Source organism: Podarcis raffonei, chromosome 5 (assembly GCF_027172205.1).
Source record: "Podarcis raffonei isolate rPodRaf1 chromosome 5, rPodRaf1.pri, whole genome shotgun sequence".
Classification (NCBI taxonomy): Eukaryota; Metazoa; Chordata; class Lepidosauria; order Squamata; family Lacertidae; genus Podarcis; species Podarcis raffonei.
Window position 1 is genome coordinate 38,725,204 of NC_070606.1, and position 20,019 is coordinate 38,745,222.

General features: G+C 44.3%; 2 protein-coding genes across 2 annotated transcripts; one reads left to right on the forward strand and one right to left on the reverse strand.

Annotated features, from left to right (window-relative positions):
* The first annotated feature begins 720 nt into the window (after nt 1–720).
* On the forward strand, nt 721–7,461 carry RBP4 (retinol binding protein 4). Its single transcript, XM_053388723.1, has 6 exons — nt 721–846; nt 1,122–1,260; nt 3,044–3,180; nt 3,313–3,419; nt 6,031–6,243; nt 7,288–7,461. Exons 2-6 carry the CDS (start codon nt 1,129–1,131, stop codon nt 7,314–7,316), a joined length of 618 nt encoding a protein of 205 aa, XP_053244698.1. The 5' UTR covers nt 721–846; nt 1,122–1,128; the 3' UTR covers nt 7,317–7,461.
* Nucleotides 7,462–9,648: 2,187 nt separating this feature from the next.
* On the reverse strand, nt 9,649–19,260 carry FFAR4 (free fatty acid receptor 4). Its single transcript, XM_053388724.1, has 3 exons — nt 18,552–19,260; nt 13,750–13,878; nt 9,649–11,338 (listed from the first exon to the last, which is right to left on the reverse strand). The coding sequence occupies exons 1-3, from the start codon at nt 19,083–19,085 to the stop codon at nt 10,931–10,933; spliced, it is 1,071 nt and encodes a 356-aa protein (XP_053244699.1). The 5' UTR covers nt 19,086–19,260; the 3' UTR covers nt 9,649–10,930.
* Between the last annotated feature and the right edge of the window lie 759 nt (nt 19,261–20,019).

Genomic DNA, 20,019 nt, shown 5'->3' on the forward strand with positions numbered 1-20,019 from the left:
TGGAGGAGCCTTCCTTTGTTCCAGACTCAGAGACAAACTTTACAAAAGACTGTCAATATCACTCTTGGCGAATGGGGAGACCAATGTGGACTAGCAAGCCATTGGGCTCTAATGGCGAAGCTAATGAATTACAAACCATGAAACCCTGTTGTTCTAAACCATTGTTTAAGGTGATGTTCTCCAACATTACATATGAAAATAGGGGCATTCTAAATGCTTTAGAATGAAATGTCCCTGTTTTCATGAGGTATAGCGGCAAGTAATTTTCTTAACGATATGGGCGCTATGTATTGTATAATGGAAAGAAGAACACACTTCTTTCCCCTCATATAGTCTTCCTTGTTAGCATTTCTTGTCTTGTTGGCATCTCCTCCTCTAGGAGCCTCAAGTTGATCTTGCTGTGTCCCTCCTGCCTTCTTGGTCCCCCCCTTTTTTTCTTCTTCTAGGTTCTGTTTCTGCAAACTAGAGAAGCATTGTCTGGTCTGAAACCCAGGGCGGATCATGCGTTTGCAACATCCCCTGCGCAGCCAGTGACCGGGATCAAAGATCACTGCAGCTCCATCGGCCTCCCGTTGCAGAGTTAAGCAAGAGTGTTGTGAAAACAGCTTGACCAGCAGCGGGAATCGATCAAGCTCTCGTGTGGCTCATCACCTCCCCCTAACAATATTGATCTTTTGCCTGCTGGGTTTACAAAAGAACTGCTCCCCGCTCCTCCTCCCTACCCAGAGCTATAAAACATGCATCCAGCCTTGCCTCTCGTACATTGTAGGTTTGGCTCTTTGGATCTGCGCTGCTCCTTGACAGACGGACATATCCTCTTCAGTGGCTTTTCAACCCCACTGTCTGGTGATTATGGCTCTGTTATTAACTGAAAGAAGGAAGGCCCCGTCCTTCCCTGCACACAGAGGACTTTAAAAAAAAGGGTGGGGGCTTCTTAGGATCTTGGAGGTGGTATTTATGAAGCTGTCTCCAGCTTCCCCCAAAGCATCTGCCATCCATTCTACTGATGTAGAATAGAATGTCCCTATTTCCTGAGGAATGTTGGGGCTGTGTGTGTGTGTTGGGCGATTTCCTTTCTTCTCTGTCATGAATTGCATGTTCTGTTTGTTGCTGGTGCGTAGGAGCAAGATGGTTCACCTGAGAGGAGTCCTTGCCTGGATGGTGCTTGTGGCCCTGGCGTTGATGGACACTAGATGCCAAGCACAGCGCGACTGTCGAGTGAGCAGCTTCAAAGTCCAGGAAAACTTCGACAAGTACCGAGTAGGTCTTTTCAGTCTGTTTTTCTTCTTTTATGCTACTTGACATGTAAGATCCTGCCTGTGTTGGCTTGTAAATTATCTGCACTTGAGTTCCTTAAATATAATCAAAACAGAGTTGCTTCACTTAGAATTATCATTTTAATTATTTTGTAATGATTACAGAGAAAGGAACGCCAGCTCTTCAGCAAGGGAGCAAGTTGCGTATACAGACAACATACATTTAAAGCATATTTCTAACACATTCTACGCCCTGCCCCTGAGAATCCAGGGCAATGTTTTACCCCTCACAGAGCAACAGTTCATAGCACCCTTAACAAACTATAGTTCCCAGGATTCTTTGGGGCATATGCTTTTAATGTATGGGGTGTACACAGCCGAGGACAGGATGAAATGCACCAGAGTAGGATTCTTGTATAAGCAAAGACTTGGGATTATGCTTAGATTCCTTAGTATTGGATTCCTCTCCCCACCCCCCCCACCCCAAAAAGGTAATTGAGCAGATCAGTGTAGTGGATTTTCTAAAAACAGCAAAGTTCATTCTATAAAGCTAGGTGACTACATTTATTATCTCATATATTAGAGAAACAGAAATACTATTTTGATTCCTGTTTTCCACATTTCCTGATGGGCTGCCTGACCTGTGTTTATTTTTAAACCACAGTTGCACTATAAAGCTGGATGTTGCTGGTGTTAATTTTTAGTCTGAAATATAACTAAGCCTAAGCACATATAACAACCAGAGATACTGTTTGCCTGTTTACTTTTAGTGAATTTCAAAAAGGATAGTTTTGTGAATCTCTTGCAGAAGTCTCTTTGCTGATTTGACTGTAGCATGTTTTAATTTCTAGCACCCAATAACCTGATTTTAGCTAATTTCAATGGTGTTAGTAATAGTAGTAGTAGTAGTAGTAGTAGTAGTAGTAGTAGTAGTAGTAATGCTTTAAAATACATTATAAAATAGGGGTGGGGAATCTCAGGTATGGGGCCCAAATGACCCTCAGGAAGAAAGGCTTTTCCTATGGGAAAGTACAGAATTCAGCTCTTGGAGGGCTCAAGTTATGCTATGGATTTCTACATAGAGATCATAGTAAATAAAAGAATTGGTTTTGGATATTTATTTTACGTATGACGATACAAATCACTTCTACTCCCTTAGAACTTTCCTTAAGTTTTTTATCAAAACTGTGGGCTTTCCTCAGAATTCCTTGAATGTTTCTTCCATCAAGTTGAAGCTGAGAAAAATTTGCTGAGAATTCAGACAATTTTTCTAGCTAGCCTTACTGAAATTCTTCAGGTGTTTCAGCTGAAATGTCTCAAGCTGCTCCCCTTTGCTGCTAATTTTATTTTGGCAAAAATTTTGGGCGGCAACCTTCATCTGGGAGAAGTCAGCTGCTGTGGCTACAATCGGTCAGAACTGCACAAGCCATTTTGGCTTCCTAAGGTGGACAAAATGGTGGCCCACCATTTTATGTACAGAAGCTGTGGGCTGGCAGTTGCGTTTTGCTTCCTTTAAACCTGATGGCAGCCGGCTAGTTTTGTGAGTGCATGGGAGGCTATGTGGTGCACCCAGTTCCAATCTCCATCAGAGGAGAATGTCTAGGGGACTCGGGAGGAATGGTTAATGGTGCTGCCAGAATATCTGTGGCTTAGGCAATTTCCTCCCTCTGTCTAATGATATGGCCAGTCCTGAAGCCCGTTCAAGATGCATCTCCTTTCCTTGTACTGCATCCCCTAAGCTCATCTTCTAAGCACCTCTGACAAGACCTTTTCTGCTCCTACTGCAGTATGCTGGTTTCTGGTATGCTGTGGCCAAGAAAGACCCCGAGGGACTGTTCCTTCAGGACAATATTGTAGCCCAGTTCTTTGTCGATGAGGCTGGGCATATGACTGCTAAAGCCCAGGGCAGAGTTGTGCTCTTCAAGTAAGTCTGTTTCTTTTTCCACTGCTTCCCCACAGGCTCCAAATCCCTTTCTCTGTTTTGTAAGCCCAAGCACGCCCCTAAGCTCAGATTCCCAAGGCTTTTAACTCTATATCCATCGCTCCCTCTTTTCAGTCAGTTGGAGATATGCCCTGTCATGACGGGTATCTTCACGGAGACTGAGGATCCTGCCAAGTTCAGGATGAAATATTTTGGGATGGCAAGCTATCTCCAGAAGGGAAGTGAGTATCAGTTCTTTTTAGCATGCTGTATATTATTTGCGTTGCTTGTTTTCTGCTGATTGGTGTAACAAGTCCAAAGCTGACTAGTAAGGCTACCATTTGCAGAATTGTGTCAATCTACAGTATATATGATGCTGAAGGGAAAAAAATTGGAAAGGAACCGGAACACACAATGTTTGATGTTGTGGGACAGTGGATGCATAGAGTGGCCATGTCTCCTACTTTACAGATGACAGTCCTCTGTGCTGAAGGGCTATCAGAGGATGCTGCTCTGTTTGAAGGCGTCTCCAATGGGAGGACTACTAAGCCCAAGTCTAGCCTAAAGATAAGGAACTATAAAAAGTGACAGCAGGAGCCTTCAACTGTTGCCCATCAACAGTTAGAAACACGGGGTGAGCAGCCACACAAGTTACCTGGTTTCTTCCCCACTACAGTGAGATATATTGCATTCCTGCCTAAAATTCCAAGTTACCATATGCAAAATTGGCGTCCTTTTTTGTAGCTATGCAAATCCTCTCTTTTTTTGGCAGTGCATAACTTGCTACCCTAAGCATGCACCAGTAACAAAAAGTACATATAACTAAACATTATTTCCTGATAGTACATGCAGATGTAGAGCCATCTGAAGACATATTGCAGATTTTTCTGGTCTGTTGAGAAGGAGTGAAATCGACCTGTTCTTGACAGCAGTGGCAATTGTGGCCTGGCACAGCCATGGGAGAGCCAGTCGTGGGAGGGGGATTCTTGCCTGCGCAGCCAGCTGACGTCACCATTGGTCTCAGCCAGTCGCGGGGGCTGACAAGATTCCCCCCTTCTTTACTTCAACCTTCAACAAGTATTCTACCTTTGCCCTGCCACGAAATCAAAGCATGCAGCTTCCTGAGGACTCAGAGTCCAAAAGGCCATTGCCCTTATCTATGTCCTTATGTGAAATACCAACTCTCAGCATTCCCTTTATTGAATGTTTTCAGATGTTGGCTCTGCAAGATGACCCTATGAGGGCTTCTCCAGTTGACCTGTTTATTAAGCATTCGCCATGACTTGCTTGCACAATGGTTATTGACTGGATATAAATTATTCTGATTTGTGAGAGATTTATACAGCAGTGAGCATTCGTCCTGTTTGCTTGTGTGGGGTTTATAGGTCTTCTCATTAAATCATTCCACACTTTTTGATGCATTTTCCTGTCACTTTCCAAACTGCAAAAAGCCACTTTCAATTTTTAAAGTGGATTGGCTGTGCTAGGGCAACAGAACGCTTTGATCTGCTTTAATTACACAAACATAATTTTCCCAGCGTGCACTTGAAACCTTTTCACAAAATTCTGATAGTCTGGAGGCACCTTGACAGAAGAATCTGCTAAAATGTAGCTACCTTTTCTGACATTTTGACAGCTTTGAAGATCAAGTAAAATGCATTTGTTTTCAAACCCAGATTTATCCCCATTCATTTTTCCCTTTTACTTTCCCAATCTGTTTATTATTCTATCCTGTCCTTCTTCCCAAATTTGCTGAACCCAAGGGTCTGATCCGACCACCCACAATGCAGGAATCTCAGCAAGATCCTGCACGACAGATGGCCATCCAACCTCTGCTTAAGAACCTCCATGGAAGGAGAGTCCACCACCTCTCGTGGGAGTCTATTCCACCAACAAGCAGCAATACATACTTTACATATGTGCTTTATATTTGCATGTGCATTTTACATTTCTACCTTCCTTCTTGATTTTTCCTGAAAAGATTAATCTTCATATTGGAAAATGGTCACACATGTACTATACACTTAAAACACTCTTGTTCTACTTCAACAGTCATGGCTTTCCCTCAAAGAATGGCACCTGTATTTTGTTGAGGAGATCCCAACAAAGCTTAGCACCCTTTAACAAACTACAATTCCCAGGATTCTTGAGAGGAAGCTATGACTCTTAACGTAGTAAAAGGTAAAAGGACCCCTGACCATTAGGTCCAGTCGTGGCTGACTCTGGGGTTTCGGCGCTCATCTCGCTTTATTGGCCAAGGGAGCCAGCGTACAGCTTCCAGGTCATGTGGCCAGCATGACTAAGCCACTTCTGGCAAACCAGAGCAGCGCACGAAAACCCCGTTTACCTTCCCCCTGGAGTGGTACCTATTTATCTACTTGGACTTTGATGTGCTTTCGAAGTGCTAGGTGGGCAGGAGCAGGGACTGAGCAACGGGAGCACACCCCGTTGCAGGGATTCGAACCGCCGACCTTCTGATCAGCAAGTCCTAGGCTCTGTGGTTTAACCCACAGCGCCACCCGCGTCTCTTAACATAGTACAAGAGTGCTTTAAATGTAGGGAACAGATGTGACTACATGTATTAGACTTGATTCATATATTTTTATTTAGGCATGCACTTCAGATGTTTAAGTGCTATTTTGAAAACATAAAGTATATTTTTATTTATTTGTGTATTGTTCATATTTATTGTCTAAACAGCAGTCAGACATCTTTTCTGCCACACATGGACTTCACATTGACTGATCCGCGTTCCATGTAAAACAAATCCTGGTTTAATGCAAAATGTTTGAAGTGCACAGCGGTGGCACAGTGGTACTGAGTTTTCTTAATTGTTTTTATGGCTTCTTCCAGATGACGATCACTGGGTAGTGGCCACAGATTATGACACCTATGCTCTACACTACTCTTGCCGTCAGCTGAATGAGGATGGCACTTGCGCCGACAGCTACTCCTTTGTGTTTTCCCGCGACGCCAATGGACTACGTCCAGAAGCACAAAGAATCGTCAGGCAAAAGCAGACAGAGCTCTGCTTAGACAGACAATACAGGGTTATTGTTCATAACGGTAAGAAACATTTCAGCAGAATTTTACCAAAGGGCGGGTGGGCAAAAGTACTGTTGGTAATTCCTGTGCTGCTATGAAACTGTTTGCATGCCTAGGCACAGGAAGCCTGAGGTCACCGGGAAGCTGGAGGGGTGTGAGAAGCAGAAATGAAGACATGACAACTTTGGGGGATCAAAATGTCCACTACCTTTATTGTCGGCGTAGGCATTGGGTACCCATCTTGAACCAACCCGCCTGTTTGCTGGTTGATTATTCCATCGGGGTCCTCTGATTTGTTTTTGAGGGGACCAGACACCTTCAATGTTCAGAGGGCTGCACATGTGATCCCAGGAGGTCATGTTGGGCCCCCACAATTTAATGGAGAAGCTGGTGCCTCTGCCAGGTGATAAGGATCTCTCTCTCTCTCTCACACACACACACACACCCATGACATGGATTTATTCTAGGCAATCCCTCCAGTATGCTATTTTGGAAGTACTATGGCCTGTCACATCAATTTCCAGTTTGTACAAAAGCCTGTACACCAGAAAACAGGCTATTTATTCATTATTGCATTTACATTCCAACCTTTCATCAGCAACAATTCCCATCACCCCTGACCTTTGGCTATGCTTGCTGTGGCTGATGAGAGTTTTAGTTTAGCATCATTTGGTGGGCAAAAGGTTCCCTGCACCCAATCTAGAACTTGTATTCTCTGACCCACGAGCCAATCTTGACACATCAAGGGGTCCAATTTGTCCTGTGAGCTCATTTCCCCCCAAACCATGCCATGGCATGACATGGGCTGACAGGGTGGTGGACAAGGTTTAATCTTCCATTGGCTGTAGAATACTGTCAAATTGAGACTTGCTAGTTCTGATTTGAGACCAAGGAATAAGGGTCATAGGTAATATACTTTATTGTGGCAAGAGTTGAACTGATACACATGCCAGTCTAATCTCACAAATTAGCTCTATTTGCATATTATTATGTTAACACCTTGCCTCTATTTTGTAATGTCATCTTAGACATTTTAACAGCTTTTCTTTTTCTTTTCCATTTTAGGATACTGCTCTGAGGAAAACGCTCAGTAGTTGCACAGTTTGAAAAACTAATTGTTTTGTAGGAAAGTCCTTCAAGCAGATTCTTTTCGATTTTGAGTATATTTATCTGAACTGTACCATTTACCCTGCCAGTATGTGGAATTTAATAAACCTGAGATTAGTGAATTACATTTTATTTGTGTTGCAAACACATGTTCATGAATTTAACATCTGTAATTAGCATGTTGCACCAGCTAAACATTCTTTTATGCAAGTGCTTACAATTATAAATCCATATTGTAGTAACTAATTTCATATCATTTTGATGATGATGATGATTTTTGGTCACCACAGGCTCCCCCCCCCCCAAGTTGGCAATCCTAGTACAGTATTTCATTTTTTAAAAAAATACAAAGTATCTATTTTGTTTACTTTCTGAACAAGAATACTTTATTCGTTATTTAAAACTTTTATTCGCAGAAACAATGGCTTGACATTTTGCACCTGATCCACAAATGCTGTTGTGTTGATACATTCCAATCCATCACCATTCCAGAGACAGCATACCTGGGGAGTTCATGTAACACTCCCATGCCAATGGCTGAAGGACAATGTTCTGTGCTGACACAGCACCAAACTAGCACTGACCAAGGTTGCAAGTTGTGACATCCATGAGTGCTGCAACTGCCAATTGGCTTGGAGCCCTTGTGATAGCACCAGGTCAGGAGCTATGAGTCCATTTCTTCCATGACCAGGTTGGTGACCATGGCAACCAAAGGGCCAGGATGCAAAGGCCTCATTAAATATGGTGGAACTTTCAAATAAACTGTGTTGGGGTCATCACAGATTATCGCAGTGGTGTTTTCAGTAGGACCACACCAGTTTAAGCAGTCTGAATTTGCCCCAAAGGAAGGTGTAGCTAAGCTGAGAAACACCTCTACTCTGAAAGAGGTTTATGTCACACAAACTGACATCCTCACTATGGATTCCACGCTGAGGTTGGCGCCATCTAAAATTAAATATTTTACTATTTCAGTAATTGCATTGACATCCCTCTTTTCCTCCGAAGAGTTCAAGGCAGCATACAAGATGAATCCCTCCTGAATTTTATCCTCACAACAGCCCTGTGAGGAAGGTTAAGCTGAAAGAATGACCACTCAATATCACCCAGTGAGTTTCATAGCTGAGTGGGGGATTTGAACTTTGTCTCCTTTGTCCTAGTCCAACACTCTAGCCCTGACCTCCCCAACCTGGTGCCCTTCTGATGTTCTGGAATACATATCCCATCAACCCCAGCCTGCACAGCCAATGAATGAAACCACCGACTAGCTTTTTTAACCACAACTTAATTAAAACTCCATAGATTTGCCAGAAGCTGTGTAAAATAACTTTTGGCACACGTTGCCGCCTTCAGCCATCAACTGTCCCTCCTGCCTCATGAGCTCATAGAATTGTAGAGTTGGAAGGGACTCTGGGGGTCATCTAGTCCAACCCCCCCCCCACAATTCAGGAATAGGCACGTGTCCTCTACAGGGATCGAACCTCTGACCTTGGCATTATCAGCACACGCTCCAACCAAACTGAGCTAGAGAAGGGTTGGGGAGGATAAACTCACATTACCATGAAAAATATTTCTTTTTATTTTACTGTATTTCTTATTGGACTAACGATCAAGTTGTTCGTTTTTTCAAAGAGCATGCTGTAATGCTCAAAATCCTATCAAAAGCCTCGAAGGAAGCAAACTGATATTTTATTCTGGGTGGGGTTTTGTTTTCGGTGACATACATTTTGATTCTGTGCAAAACTACGCAGCAGCAGCCAAGTAGCAGGGCTCAGTGTGGCTTACATCCCAAAGACGTGCATTGCCTCCTGATCCTGGAAACCAAGAACACAGAAGGAGATTCCATACCTACTGCTAGTTTTAAGGAACTCCTTTCATTCTACTTGCCCAACAAATGTTTGTTTAGTTATTCTCCAACACAATTATGTCATGCTGTGTCTGGCTTTTCTTTCATGAAGGGACATGGGTGGCACTGTGGGTTAAACCACAGAGCCTAGGACTTGCCGATCAGAAGGTCGGCGGTTTGAATCCCTGAGATGGGGTGAGCTCCTGTTGCTTGGTCCCTGATCCTGCCAACCTAGCAGTTCGAAAGCACGTCAAAGTGCAAGTAGATAAATAGGTACGGCTTCAGCGGGAAGGTAAACAGCGTTTCTGTGCGCTGCTCTGGTTCGCCAGAAGCGGCTTAGTCATGCTGGCCACATGACCCGGAAGCTGTACGCCGGTTTCCTCAGCCAATAAAGCGGGATGAAAGCCGCAACCCCAGAGTCAGCCACGACTGGACCTAATGGTCAGGAGTCCCTTTACCTTTACCTTTACTTTCTTTCATGAAACGTAGGGTGAAGGGGTTCTGAGGTGATCTCCCATCTTGGCACTGATTTCGCTCTAGGCAAGCTCCAACAAGGTTGCTGCATCATTGTCAAGTACTGGAGTTCCCCTCTCCCTTCTGGTAGCTCACCGATAAGAATTAATGAGCATTTGGTAGATTTATAGTCCTTTAATTACAGCATTATGTTACAAGCACAACAGGCAACCCTCCGGAAGGATATCAGTTGCCTACTCTGATTTCTCCCCACTTCTGCAGCAAGACGCACACCAATGGTAAGTGCCTCACACATACCCGTTGCATCTCCTTTGTTCTATGACACGCTTGGACCTCTGAGTTTGGGGGGAGGGAGGGGTTCCAGCTGCTCCCTCCCTTCTGGTTGCTCAGCTACTATCTCATAGCTGGGTAGCTCCTCTCTCAACTGACCAGCTTCTGTGTCTGCCTGTCTCTCTGCTTCTGGAAACGCTGGAAGCGGGGGGCGGGGGGCGGGATGGCAAATATTTCCCCTCCTCTTCTGTTAGGAGCTGATCTCCCTGTGATTGCATTCCCCAACCTTCCGATCCAGACCAGCCCCTGACAATCATGTGCTTTCATCTGTTCAGTGGATGGAAGGTGAGCTGTCTGTGCTAAGTCCCACTTGCACTTATCCCTCACTTTCTTGACTGAACAGGTGATGCCAGAGGTGACCATGTGCTAAGCACCTACATGCACCATCCTGTGCATTTCTCATACCCCAGCAACCTTTTCACACCAGCTAGGCACAAATCCAGTACAAGAAGAAAACCCATAGACACATGTTCAAAACACGCAGTATTGTTTGAATGGCTGAGTCTCCCTGTGGCTGGCAGCTACTTGTACATTTATAAACCTAGCAGCCACATGTGAACGTTTGGTTGTATCCCTGCCACTTACTCATTTTTAAACTTGTTATTTGTTAACGCCGATCCTTTGGCTCTCACGCAAGGAAGTGTTGTCGTCCCTGCCCCATGCCAAAGATCCCACAAAAATACAATCGCTTTCTGGAAGATAGTAAACTGCAGAGTTCAGTTATGCTCTGCAGTCAACATTTTAATTTCTGTTTTAATGCCATCAGCACCTGTATCCCTTGCTATGGGAGAGTTATAAGGTCATTTTCTGCAGCACCAAGATTTCCCAAGACCAGAATATGCTGTGCAAATCTTGATATTTTAATTCCACCTGCCTCCCTCTTTCCCAGACACTTTCTTTAGCACACTGTTCTAAATAGCTGGTGAGATTACCGCTGTCAGAAACATCACATGGTTATGTGGAAATAGCAGACACAGTAAAATGTCTGTTGTTATTCTGTCTTAGCGTAGTGTCTGTTGCAAGTGCTTTTCTTCCAAGAGGACCTGGGCAGCAGAAAAAGATTTTCCTCCACTCATGCCTGAAGTGGGAAACATTATATAAAACTGGGTTGACAATTGAATTGGAAAATGTGAAAGCCACTATCCAAAAGAATAAAGAAGGCATCAGGTTCACGTTTGGATTGAATTTCTGCACTAAAATGAGGAGAATGGTGATGATTATCGGACTCCACATAAGAAAGAAAGAGATCATCAATACAAACAGAGTCCGCAACAGTCTGAAGTCTTTCTGGGAAATTCGAATGTGATGACCCTCTGAGTAGGCCATGCCAGCATGAAGACGTCTCCTTGATTCTTTTGCAATCTGCATTAGAACATTAAAAAAACACCTTTCAGTGAAAATATTTTAATTTTTAAAAAATTGTTAGGTAGACTCTGTGATTAGATATCAATAAATTAAAAAAATAGTTTTTTCTGATTAAGAACAGCTCAACAATGAAAAAAGTGGCATGCGGTGTTGTGGAATCTCCTTTGGAAGTTTGAAAGGGTAGAGTGAATGGCATGAAAATACACATTTTTAAACATGTTTTGGTACCCCCCCTTTTTTCAGTGAGCCAGATAGCTGTGCTAAATGTACTCACACCTCCACCCAACTTCCTCAGGGAATAGGAATATACAGGTAATCAAAATGTCCTTTTTTTTTTTAATGAGAGGCTGTTTTCATATCTGGGATTTTTATTTATTTGTTTTTTAAGAGTACAGTATCAGCTCCAGGAAAGGCTCTTGCTGCAACCAGCAGCTTGCAGATGATGTGGACATCACTTTGTCATGCCTGCCTTCCAAATGCTGCTGCATCCAAGGAAAATATGCCGATTGTTTAGAAATGTGCAAGGTATCAAAATAATATGGGACGCTCCAGTCAGACTTACAATCAAGGAATATCAAAATTCGGAAGTTGCTCCCAGTGAGCATTGAAAGAGGGTGAAACATTATGATGAAGGGGAAATGCTCTCCTGTTCCACCATAACAAAATTAATAGTTTTGTTTCCTCTTAGGAAAGCAGCATTTAATCCTTACACAAATACGATTTGTATAGTGTTTGAATATTATGGAAAAAAATATTTCTCTTACTGCTTCTCATTTTGCTTTCCCTAATCCAATTACTGTGTTTTTTGCAATGCCAGGAAACTACTTTTGCATACACACTCATCCAATGTTCTTCCACCTGCACACTGCTTTTTCTCAGATGGGGAAACAAGATCAGTTTACAGCAGCTTTTCCGCAACCTGGTGCTCTCCAAATGTGTCAGACTACAACCTCTCACACCTGCAGCTGATGTGGAATGGACCAATAGTCTGACTCATACCACATCTATATACTGTTTGCTATAAAATATACTAAATCTACAGAAAGTTAATGGATTGCAAATGTTATCTAGTGCAAAGCACAATGGAGAGGTTATTCGAAATACAGTTTTATTGTCTTTTAACTTCCAAACATATTCCTTGACGGCAAAATAGAATTCTACAAGGAAGACATAATCTTCTGACAAAGGGAGGATTAAGTCATATGTAACTCTCTAGCACCACCTTCCTGGAAATGTGTAATATTGACAGCATCTTTCAACAGTGCTGTTTGGCCACCCACAAACAGGAGCAGGGAGAGGAAGTTTCCCGGTGAAAATTCCTGAGTGCTACTTATTTAAAACATTTCTTACTCAGTTTTCATTGCACAGCAATTGCAGTGCAGGCTGCAACTGAAACAGTATCAAATTCGCAATGCAATGAATAAAAACAAGAAGATTGGTTGGTCGGTCGGTCGCAGCCAGCCAACGGAAAATGCCAGTAGCAGCATCAGATTCTGCTAAAACCCTGTGGGAATAACCAAGCCCTTTGCTGGCATCTAAAATGTAAAAAAGCAGGCAGCACATGTATCACAGAGGGGAGGAAATTCTTAAAGTGGGGTGCCACTGCCAAGAAGGCTCTCTCGTGCACTGCCATATAGCAGGCTCTGCTAAAGATGGTAAGGCCTCCTTGACAGATCTTAACAAAATGGGTAAGTCTGTATGGGACAATCCATTTTTCCAGGGCAGGTAGCAACTTTGGGGTGATTTTCTGGCAGGAAAATGGCATGGAGGAGAAGAGCTGTCAAACCCCCCCACACACACACACACACATACCATGGTGCCAGTCTAGATCAGGGTGCTAAGATTGCTTTCACTTAAGAGTGAGAAGTGGCTGTCTGAATCACATTGTTTAAATAACATACAGTGCTACCTCAGGTTAAGAACTTAATTCATTCTGGAGGTCCGTTCTTAAGCTGAAACTGTTCTTAACCTGAAGCACCACTTTAGCTAATGGGGCCTCCCGCTGCTGCTGCGCCGCCACCGTGCGATTTCTGTTCTCATCCTGAAGCAAAATTCTTAACCCGAGGTAATATTTCTGGGTTAGCGGAGTCTGTAATCTGAAGCATCTGTAACCTGAAACGTCTGTAAGCTAAGGTACCACTGTACTTAATATAACATGTAGTTTAGCCCTAGATTAATGAAATGTTGAGGATATGAAGTGATAAACAGCTCAGGTTTTGCGACTGTTGCAAGTGAACTAGAATAAAATTGTTAAGAACTAGGAAGTGTGCTACTTTTTTGGCTACTTGTGGTCTGTTATTACCATCTCTAAAACTAAAACTCCATTACTATGAGAACTCTGATTCAATTTTAATTGTGGATAACTCTATTAGCATCTTTTAAAAAATAATGATGATGATGAAAAATACCTGTAAAATCTTTGAATAACTAATTACGATGACCAATCCTGGTATTAAGAAGATCACAGTTGCAAAAGACACATCCCAAGCAATCTCTCCTGAAATGCTGGGCCAGTCCAAGGTGCAAATTAACACTTCCTGCAAGAAAAAGAACAAAATCCCTATTAGTTTTTAGTCTGGGTGTTTGCTTTCACCATAATGTTTGAGAAACACACAGAGGTGCACCCTTGTGCCCTTGGCAAGGAGCTGTATCAGTGCCTTCCCACGGGGGGAGGACACTTTAGTGCAATAGACATATTAGAAATTACTACATTTCACATGACCCCAGCACTTGAAGCATTCAGAGTAAAGGTGAGGCAAGGAATAAATGCAGCAAAAATGCATGGCTTTGTGCTACGGTGCAAGAAGGACGGGAAGGTTCTCCTGTTTTTGCTCTTGCTGCAACAACAGTGGCACATCTCCACACACATATACGTCATACACTTTGTAGTTTGATAGGTGATTTTTGAGCTTCCCCCCTAGGTACGCCTCTGTCAACATGCTCTGGCTTGGTGCCTCTTTTTAGAACAGATAACCACTAACCAAACAGGATCTACGGAAATAGTTAATGATCAAAATACCTTTATGATTTTAACCTGGAACATATTCAGATAAAAGTGTACTCACAAGATTTGGCAAACAGAACAAACAAACAAACAAACAAGCAAACAAAAAAATCCTCCAAAAACCTACAATTTGAACCATTATGGCAATGTGATGAAATAGTTTAACATTGACCTCATCTTGCTAGCATTAAATGTGATTTCCTTGCAAAGACAGCTGCAAGGCGGACAAAAAATGGGAACGTAATCTAATTATTTGCTGATGATGACTCTCTCCTGTTATCTCCTGTGGTCTATGCAGTCATCTTACATGTCCACATAAACGTCTGCTTTTCAAGCAATGCATAGGTACAACAGAGCTTGTGTGTTCTTGTGTGAAAGATACAATATGTACTGTAGAACACGGGACAAATGAAGAGTTTTGCAAAGGCTAGTCACCAATTCAATTCTAAACTTAACTTTGCGCATGCTGTGCTCCTTGCATAGTCAATGAAAGTTGAAAGGTTAACAGGCAAACTGAGGAGAAACTTTCATTGCTTTTTTGGCAAATAAATCCGATACTTAAATAGCACCAAGTCAGTTGATAAAAAATAGTATTTATTATGAATTCTTAAGAAATTCCTAAATTTTAATGTTTTTTTAATCTGACAGTCAAGGTGCATCATGCCTGTGATTAATTAAAGAAAAGTCAGACGTAGGTGCATGCTACCCTTTTTTCTCTGGGTCATACTTTTAGAATTTGCTCACGCCACAACATATTTCTTTATTGATAAGAAATACATTGTAAAACAAAAAGAAATAACTCCTAGCAGTGCTTGATTTGTAACACAGAACACAACTACTTTATAATATGATCATGTGACACTCAGAAAGTATAAAACAATGCAGTTACGTAAGAACACGAATCATTCCCAAAATATAACACTGATTGTCCTTGAATCTTCCTGCCACACTGGCCATCCTCTGCTGCCACACCCTTTGAGAGCCACTGGCGTAATGTATAGTCTGGAACTTAAGGGAGCTGCTTATGCCAGGTCAGAGTGTTCATCTAGCTCTGCATTGTCTACACTGAGGGGTCGCGAGTGGCGCTGTGGTCTAAACCTCTTGGGTTTGCTGATCAGAAGGTCGGCCATTCGAATCTGCACAACGGGATGAGCTCCTATTGCTCTGTCCCAGCTCCTGCTGACCTACCAGTTTGAAAGCACGCCAGTGCAAGTAGATAAATAGGTACTGCTGTGGCGGGAAGGTAAACAGTGTTTATGTGCGCCCTGGCACTCATCACAGTGTCTTGTTGCACCAGAAGCAGTTTAGTCATGCTGGCCACATGACCCAGAAAGCTGTCTGTGAACAAGCACTGGCTCCCTCAGACTGAAAGCGAGATGAGCGCCACAGCCCCATAGTTGCCTTTGACTGGACTTAACCATTTGGGGTCCTTTACTTTCATCTGTCTACACTGACTGGCATTGACTCTCCATGGTTTCAAAGAGGGATCTTTCACAGTCCTACCTGGAGGTGTCAGGGATTTAATATGGGACCTTTTGCATGAGCTTCACAACTGAGGGCTTACCCACACTTCCACTTGTGTAGAAAACACGGGTTTGTGTGGTTTCCCCCTTGCTCCACTCCTTTCCCAGGTAAAACCTGCTCTTTAGCTCTAAATCAGAGCAAAGTCTATCCTGAGAAAACCTGAATTGCTGTTTGCTCCGATTAAGCGCTAAAGAGCAGCAGGACAAGAGGAAGTGCAGATAAGTTCTCCGCCAACATGGTGCACCCCAGATGCTGATGGACTCCCACTGCGATCCTCCTCCACCATTGGCTGGTGCTGAAGGGAGCTGGAGTCTAGCAACATCTGGAAGATCCCCCCTGCTTTAATATAATGATGCCAAACCAGTGGCCTCTCATATGGTGTAGGACTCTAACTCCCATCAGCCTCAGTAAGCATGACTAATGGTCAGGGGCTCAGGGATGATGGGAGCTGTAGTTCAACACCATCTGGAAGACCACAGGTGTCTTACCCCTGCTTGAATAGTTGTTCAGAAGAGGAATTCCATCAGGATTACTTTGACATCACAAACCCCCAGCTGCTGAAAGTCTCTCTTCTACACAGCCACAGAAGGTGCAAGAACCTGCCTTCTTTTGTATTGGCCAGCCTGCATCCATGAGTCAGTTCGAGCTGCTGGCCTAGAAGCACCTAGAAGCACCCTTTTGTGCCAGGCCCTTCTCGGGTTGTCATAAACTGATCTGGGAATGCGATCCAACTACCTTGATCCTGCTTTGCATCAGGAGACTAGATGACAGCACGTTTTGGGTCTCTTCCAGTACTAATCCCAGGAATCTTGCTTCAGATTGCCATGCATCAATTACTAATCCCGAAAGGGACTCTTTAATTTCTCCGCCTTTAATTACCCACTGATGTGGCGTCCCTCGAAGTGTTCAAGTCAGCTTGCATGATTCAAAATCACGAAAACCCATTTATTTGAGCCTACGCCAACTCCTTTGATACGGCTACTCACTATGTACTCTCAGTGAAGGACTCAAAGGATTTGATAATAACCAGCCTTGCCTTAGGAGAGCACCACTGAAATCTCAGCAATACCTGTGCTTTTCCTGAAGCCCTGTATGCCAGAGACTGTTATCGGGCCATTTACCATTGGTCTCTGGAATATAGGGTTTTCTCCCACTTTCCGTTTTCATGTCTTAAATGTTTTTGGGGCTTGACAAAGCCAACCAAGGAGTGGACGCATGTTGCCATGTTCTCCAGCACGGCCCTTAAAGTTTATGGAGAAGAGATACCATGGTGGAGAATAACAGCCTCTTGATAAAAGCAAACAACAGCAGTCAGCCAGCCCTACAAATCCATCATCTTCAAATGAGTACACTCCTCTTTGTTCAGATTGGCACAGCCCCAAAAGAATACAAGAGATGTTGGTAGTTTGAAGGGGGAAAATAGCTTCATATACTATAGAAGATTTTTCTGAGATTTCTGCTGTGTCTCTCATCCTTCCACACAATTCACAACACTAGGGGTAGCCAACAGTGTACCCTCCACATGTTATTGGACTCCAGTTCCCAGCAACATGGTCAGTGGCAGTGGATGATGGAAGCTGGAGTCCAACACCATCTGAAGGAACCACGTTGGCTATCCCTGCAAGATCAGTCTCTGACATCTCCCATGTTATATCTCCCTACTCTGACCCAGAGATGTGAAATATCTAATCTGAAACTATGCAAAAGCACAGGAAGCATGAATTAACTTCAAAACCATTCTAAAGTCGAAGGCTACAATCCTATGCACACTTACCTGAGGCACTTCTTGGATGCATTTTCGAAGTGTGCATAGCTGACTCTATAACCATTCATATGTGGAGGGGCTGCACTGGATTGTTAGCAAACCCAAACAGCAGGCTATATTGAGCATTTACAGCTCAAATGATAAGCAAAGGGAGATTTTTTGGCTGCCCCTTACAATAGGAGCAATCTGAAATTATATCTCCTCTTCATCTGTTTTGGAGATTCACCATAGTCCAAGCTTGCAGAACTTTCAGAATATCTACATGGCTTGGCTTTACAGGGACAGTTAACCTATCGGCAATGGGATTCTGACTTAACTGAATTGTATTTTTAAGCTTTTCAATTGTTATTCACCCCAAACCTTTAGGCAGGTGTGGAATAGATCATTACTTTGAAACCAATAAATCTCTCTCTTTGTGGAACTAACTTCACATGGACCAATTATCCCCTAACACCTATTTCAACACTTTATTGTGCAATCAAGTTAGATTCCCCACTTGCACTTCCAGTGCATAATTGGGGGGGGTGTGAATTTGGGAGACCACCAATGAGCATTCCTCGAAGACAGGACACCTGGGTTGTTAGTCCCCCCCCCCTCAAATCAACATGTAGCATGGGATTTTGCAGGTGTGCCCTAAGAAAGATATAATAGCAGGCTGCTTCTGTAAATGTTTCGCGTGACATAAGCCCCACTGAGTTCAATGGTGTTGTCCCCAAGTGCATAAACCTATAGCCAGACTTTCTGAGTCAACTTCTTACTGGTGTGAGTGAGAGGAACTGTGCCTAACCAGAAAGGCTGATATCATACGCAGAAAGCAAGTTGAACAAAAATCAGTGGCATGCCAGTAAATGTGTGTTGGGATCTGGGCAGTAAAAGGGTTGCCTTTTGTAAAAGGCTGTTTTATAGGGTCAGCTCACCTGGTGATTTCTGGGCAGCGGCTGGACTGTGAAGAAAAGGCAGAGGGGCAGGGTGGCCAGCGCCGAGACGACCCAGATGAGCAGCAGGAGGCCGGCCACCAGCCTGCCTCTGTAGGCCCTCGAGGGCCGGAGCCGGACGATGCTGACCACGCGCTCCAGGCTGACGGCGGCCAGCGAGAGGATGGTGACGCTGCCGCTGAGGCCCATCATGTAGAAGAGCAGGTGGCAGACGGCGTGGCCCATGGTCCAGCTCTCGGTCCAGCGCACCACGGCGATGATGGGTATGGCGCTGATGAAGAACAGGTCGGCGCAGAAGAGGTTGAGCACCAGGCAGCTGGCCACGCTCAGCCTCCGCTTGCGGCGCGCCAGGAGCCGGATGGCGCACGCGTTGGCCGCCAGGGCCAGCGCGAAGATGCACGCCAGCACGGCCGTCTCCAGGGCGCTGAGCGCCACGCGGCTGGCGCCCCTGAACTCCGAGAAGAAGGGGAAGAAGTCCGTGCGGTTCCCTGCGGGGGTCGTCCCAGCCCCGGGCATCGGGGGGAGGATGCCCAGGGCATGAGGCAGCCGAGCCGAGCCGAGGAGGAGCCCTATCTCTCTCACGCACCCCGACGGGGCGCCACAGGGCAGCTGGCCAAACACGCGGCGACGCTGCTGCTGCTGCCGCCGCCTCCTCCTTTCCTCCGGGCAAGTTGGGATAGGACTGTGCACCTTGCTGACTCCTCTGCAACGAGGAAGTGATAGGAGGAGGCTAGGAGGTAATTAGTGGTGCTGGCCGGCGACAAAAGGAGGGATTTATGAGCAAGGGACTATATATGACAGGAAGGCACCAAGGCCTCCTTGGCTGCGAGCCACGAGTTGCTGCGCAAGCCGCTGCCCCTTCCCCAGTTGGCAATAATGGGCATGCGGGGAATGAATGGCCATTGGAACCTAATGACAACAAACTGAACCGGGTACATTAGGTGAACCATAAAAGACGGGTGGAAGGAGAGGAAGGTGGAATGGTTGGGGTTGAGAGACCATTGTGGGCATCCTTGGAATGATATGGGCCTAGGAAGATGGGAACTAAGGCATCAGAGCAAAGGGTGTTAAGCAGAATCAGTTTAGTGTAAAGTTGAGTGCCGGATCAGTGGAACAATGGTGGCTTGAGGGAGACAAATAAGATCAGTAGAATGAGGGATCCTGGGTGAAAATACTGCGGTGCAGTAGGAGAGATTTACAACTCATTCCCTAGCCACGTCTACTCAGAAGTAAGCTCCATTAGTTCAATGGAGACTCCTTCCAGAAATGTGTGTATAGGATTGCAGCCTTAAAATGCCACTGGGCTCTGTTTTTACGCTACAGAAGTTTCACCTGTTACTTTTCTGGAAGTGGAATGAAGTGGGGTGGAATATTCAGTTAGAAGTTATTCTTGCTAGCATTCATATTAATTTTATTGCCCACCTTTCCACTTGTCTTCCCTCCCTTCATC

Bases quoted from the DNA above. Each gene is read 5' to 3' on its own strand.
- RBP4 (XM_053388723.1), top strand. From the start codon at position 1,129: ATGGTTCACCTGAGAGGAGTCCTTGCCTGGATGGTGCTTGTGGCCCTG. The intron at 1,261-3,043 runs GTAGGTCTTTTC...CTCCTACTGCAG, and splicing joins AAAACTTCGACAAGTACCGA to TATGCTGGTTTCTGGTATGC. The intron at 3,181-3,312 runs GTAAGTCTGTTT...CCCTCTTTTCAG, and splicing joins GGCAGAGTTGTGCTCTTCAA to TCAGTTGGAGATATGCCCTG.
- FFAR4 (XM_053388724.1), bottom strand. From the start codon at position 19,085: ATGCCCGGGGCTGGGACGACCCCCGCAGGGAACCGCACGGACTTCTTC. The intron at 13,879-18,551 runs GTGAGCTGACCC...TTTTTCTTGCAG, and splicing joins CGCTGCCCAGAAATCACCAG to GAAGTGTTAATTTGCACCTT. The intron at 11,339-13,749 runs GTATTTTTCATC...GTTCTAATGCAG, and splicing joins GTTATTCAAAGATTTTACAG to ATTGCAAAAGAATCAAGGAG.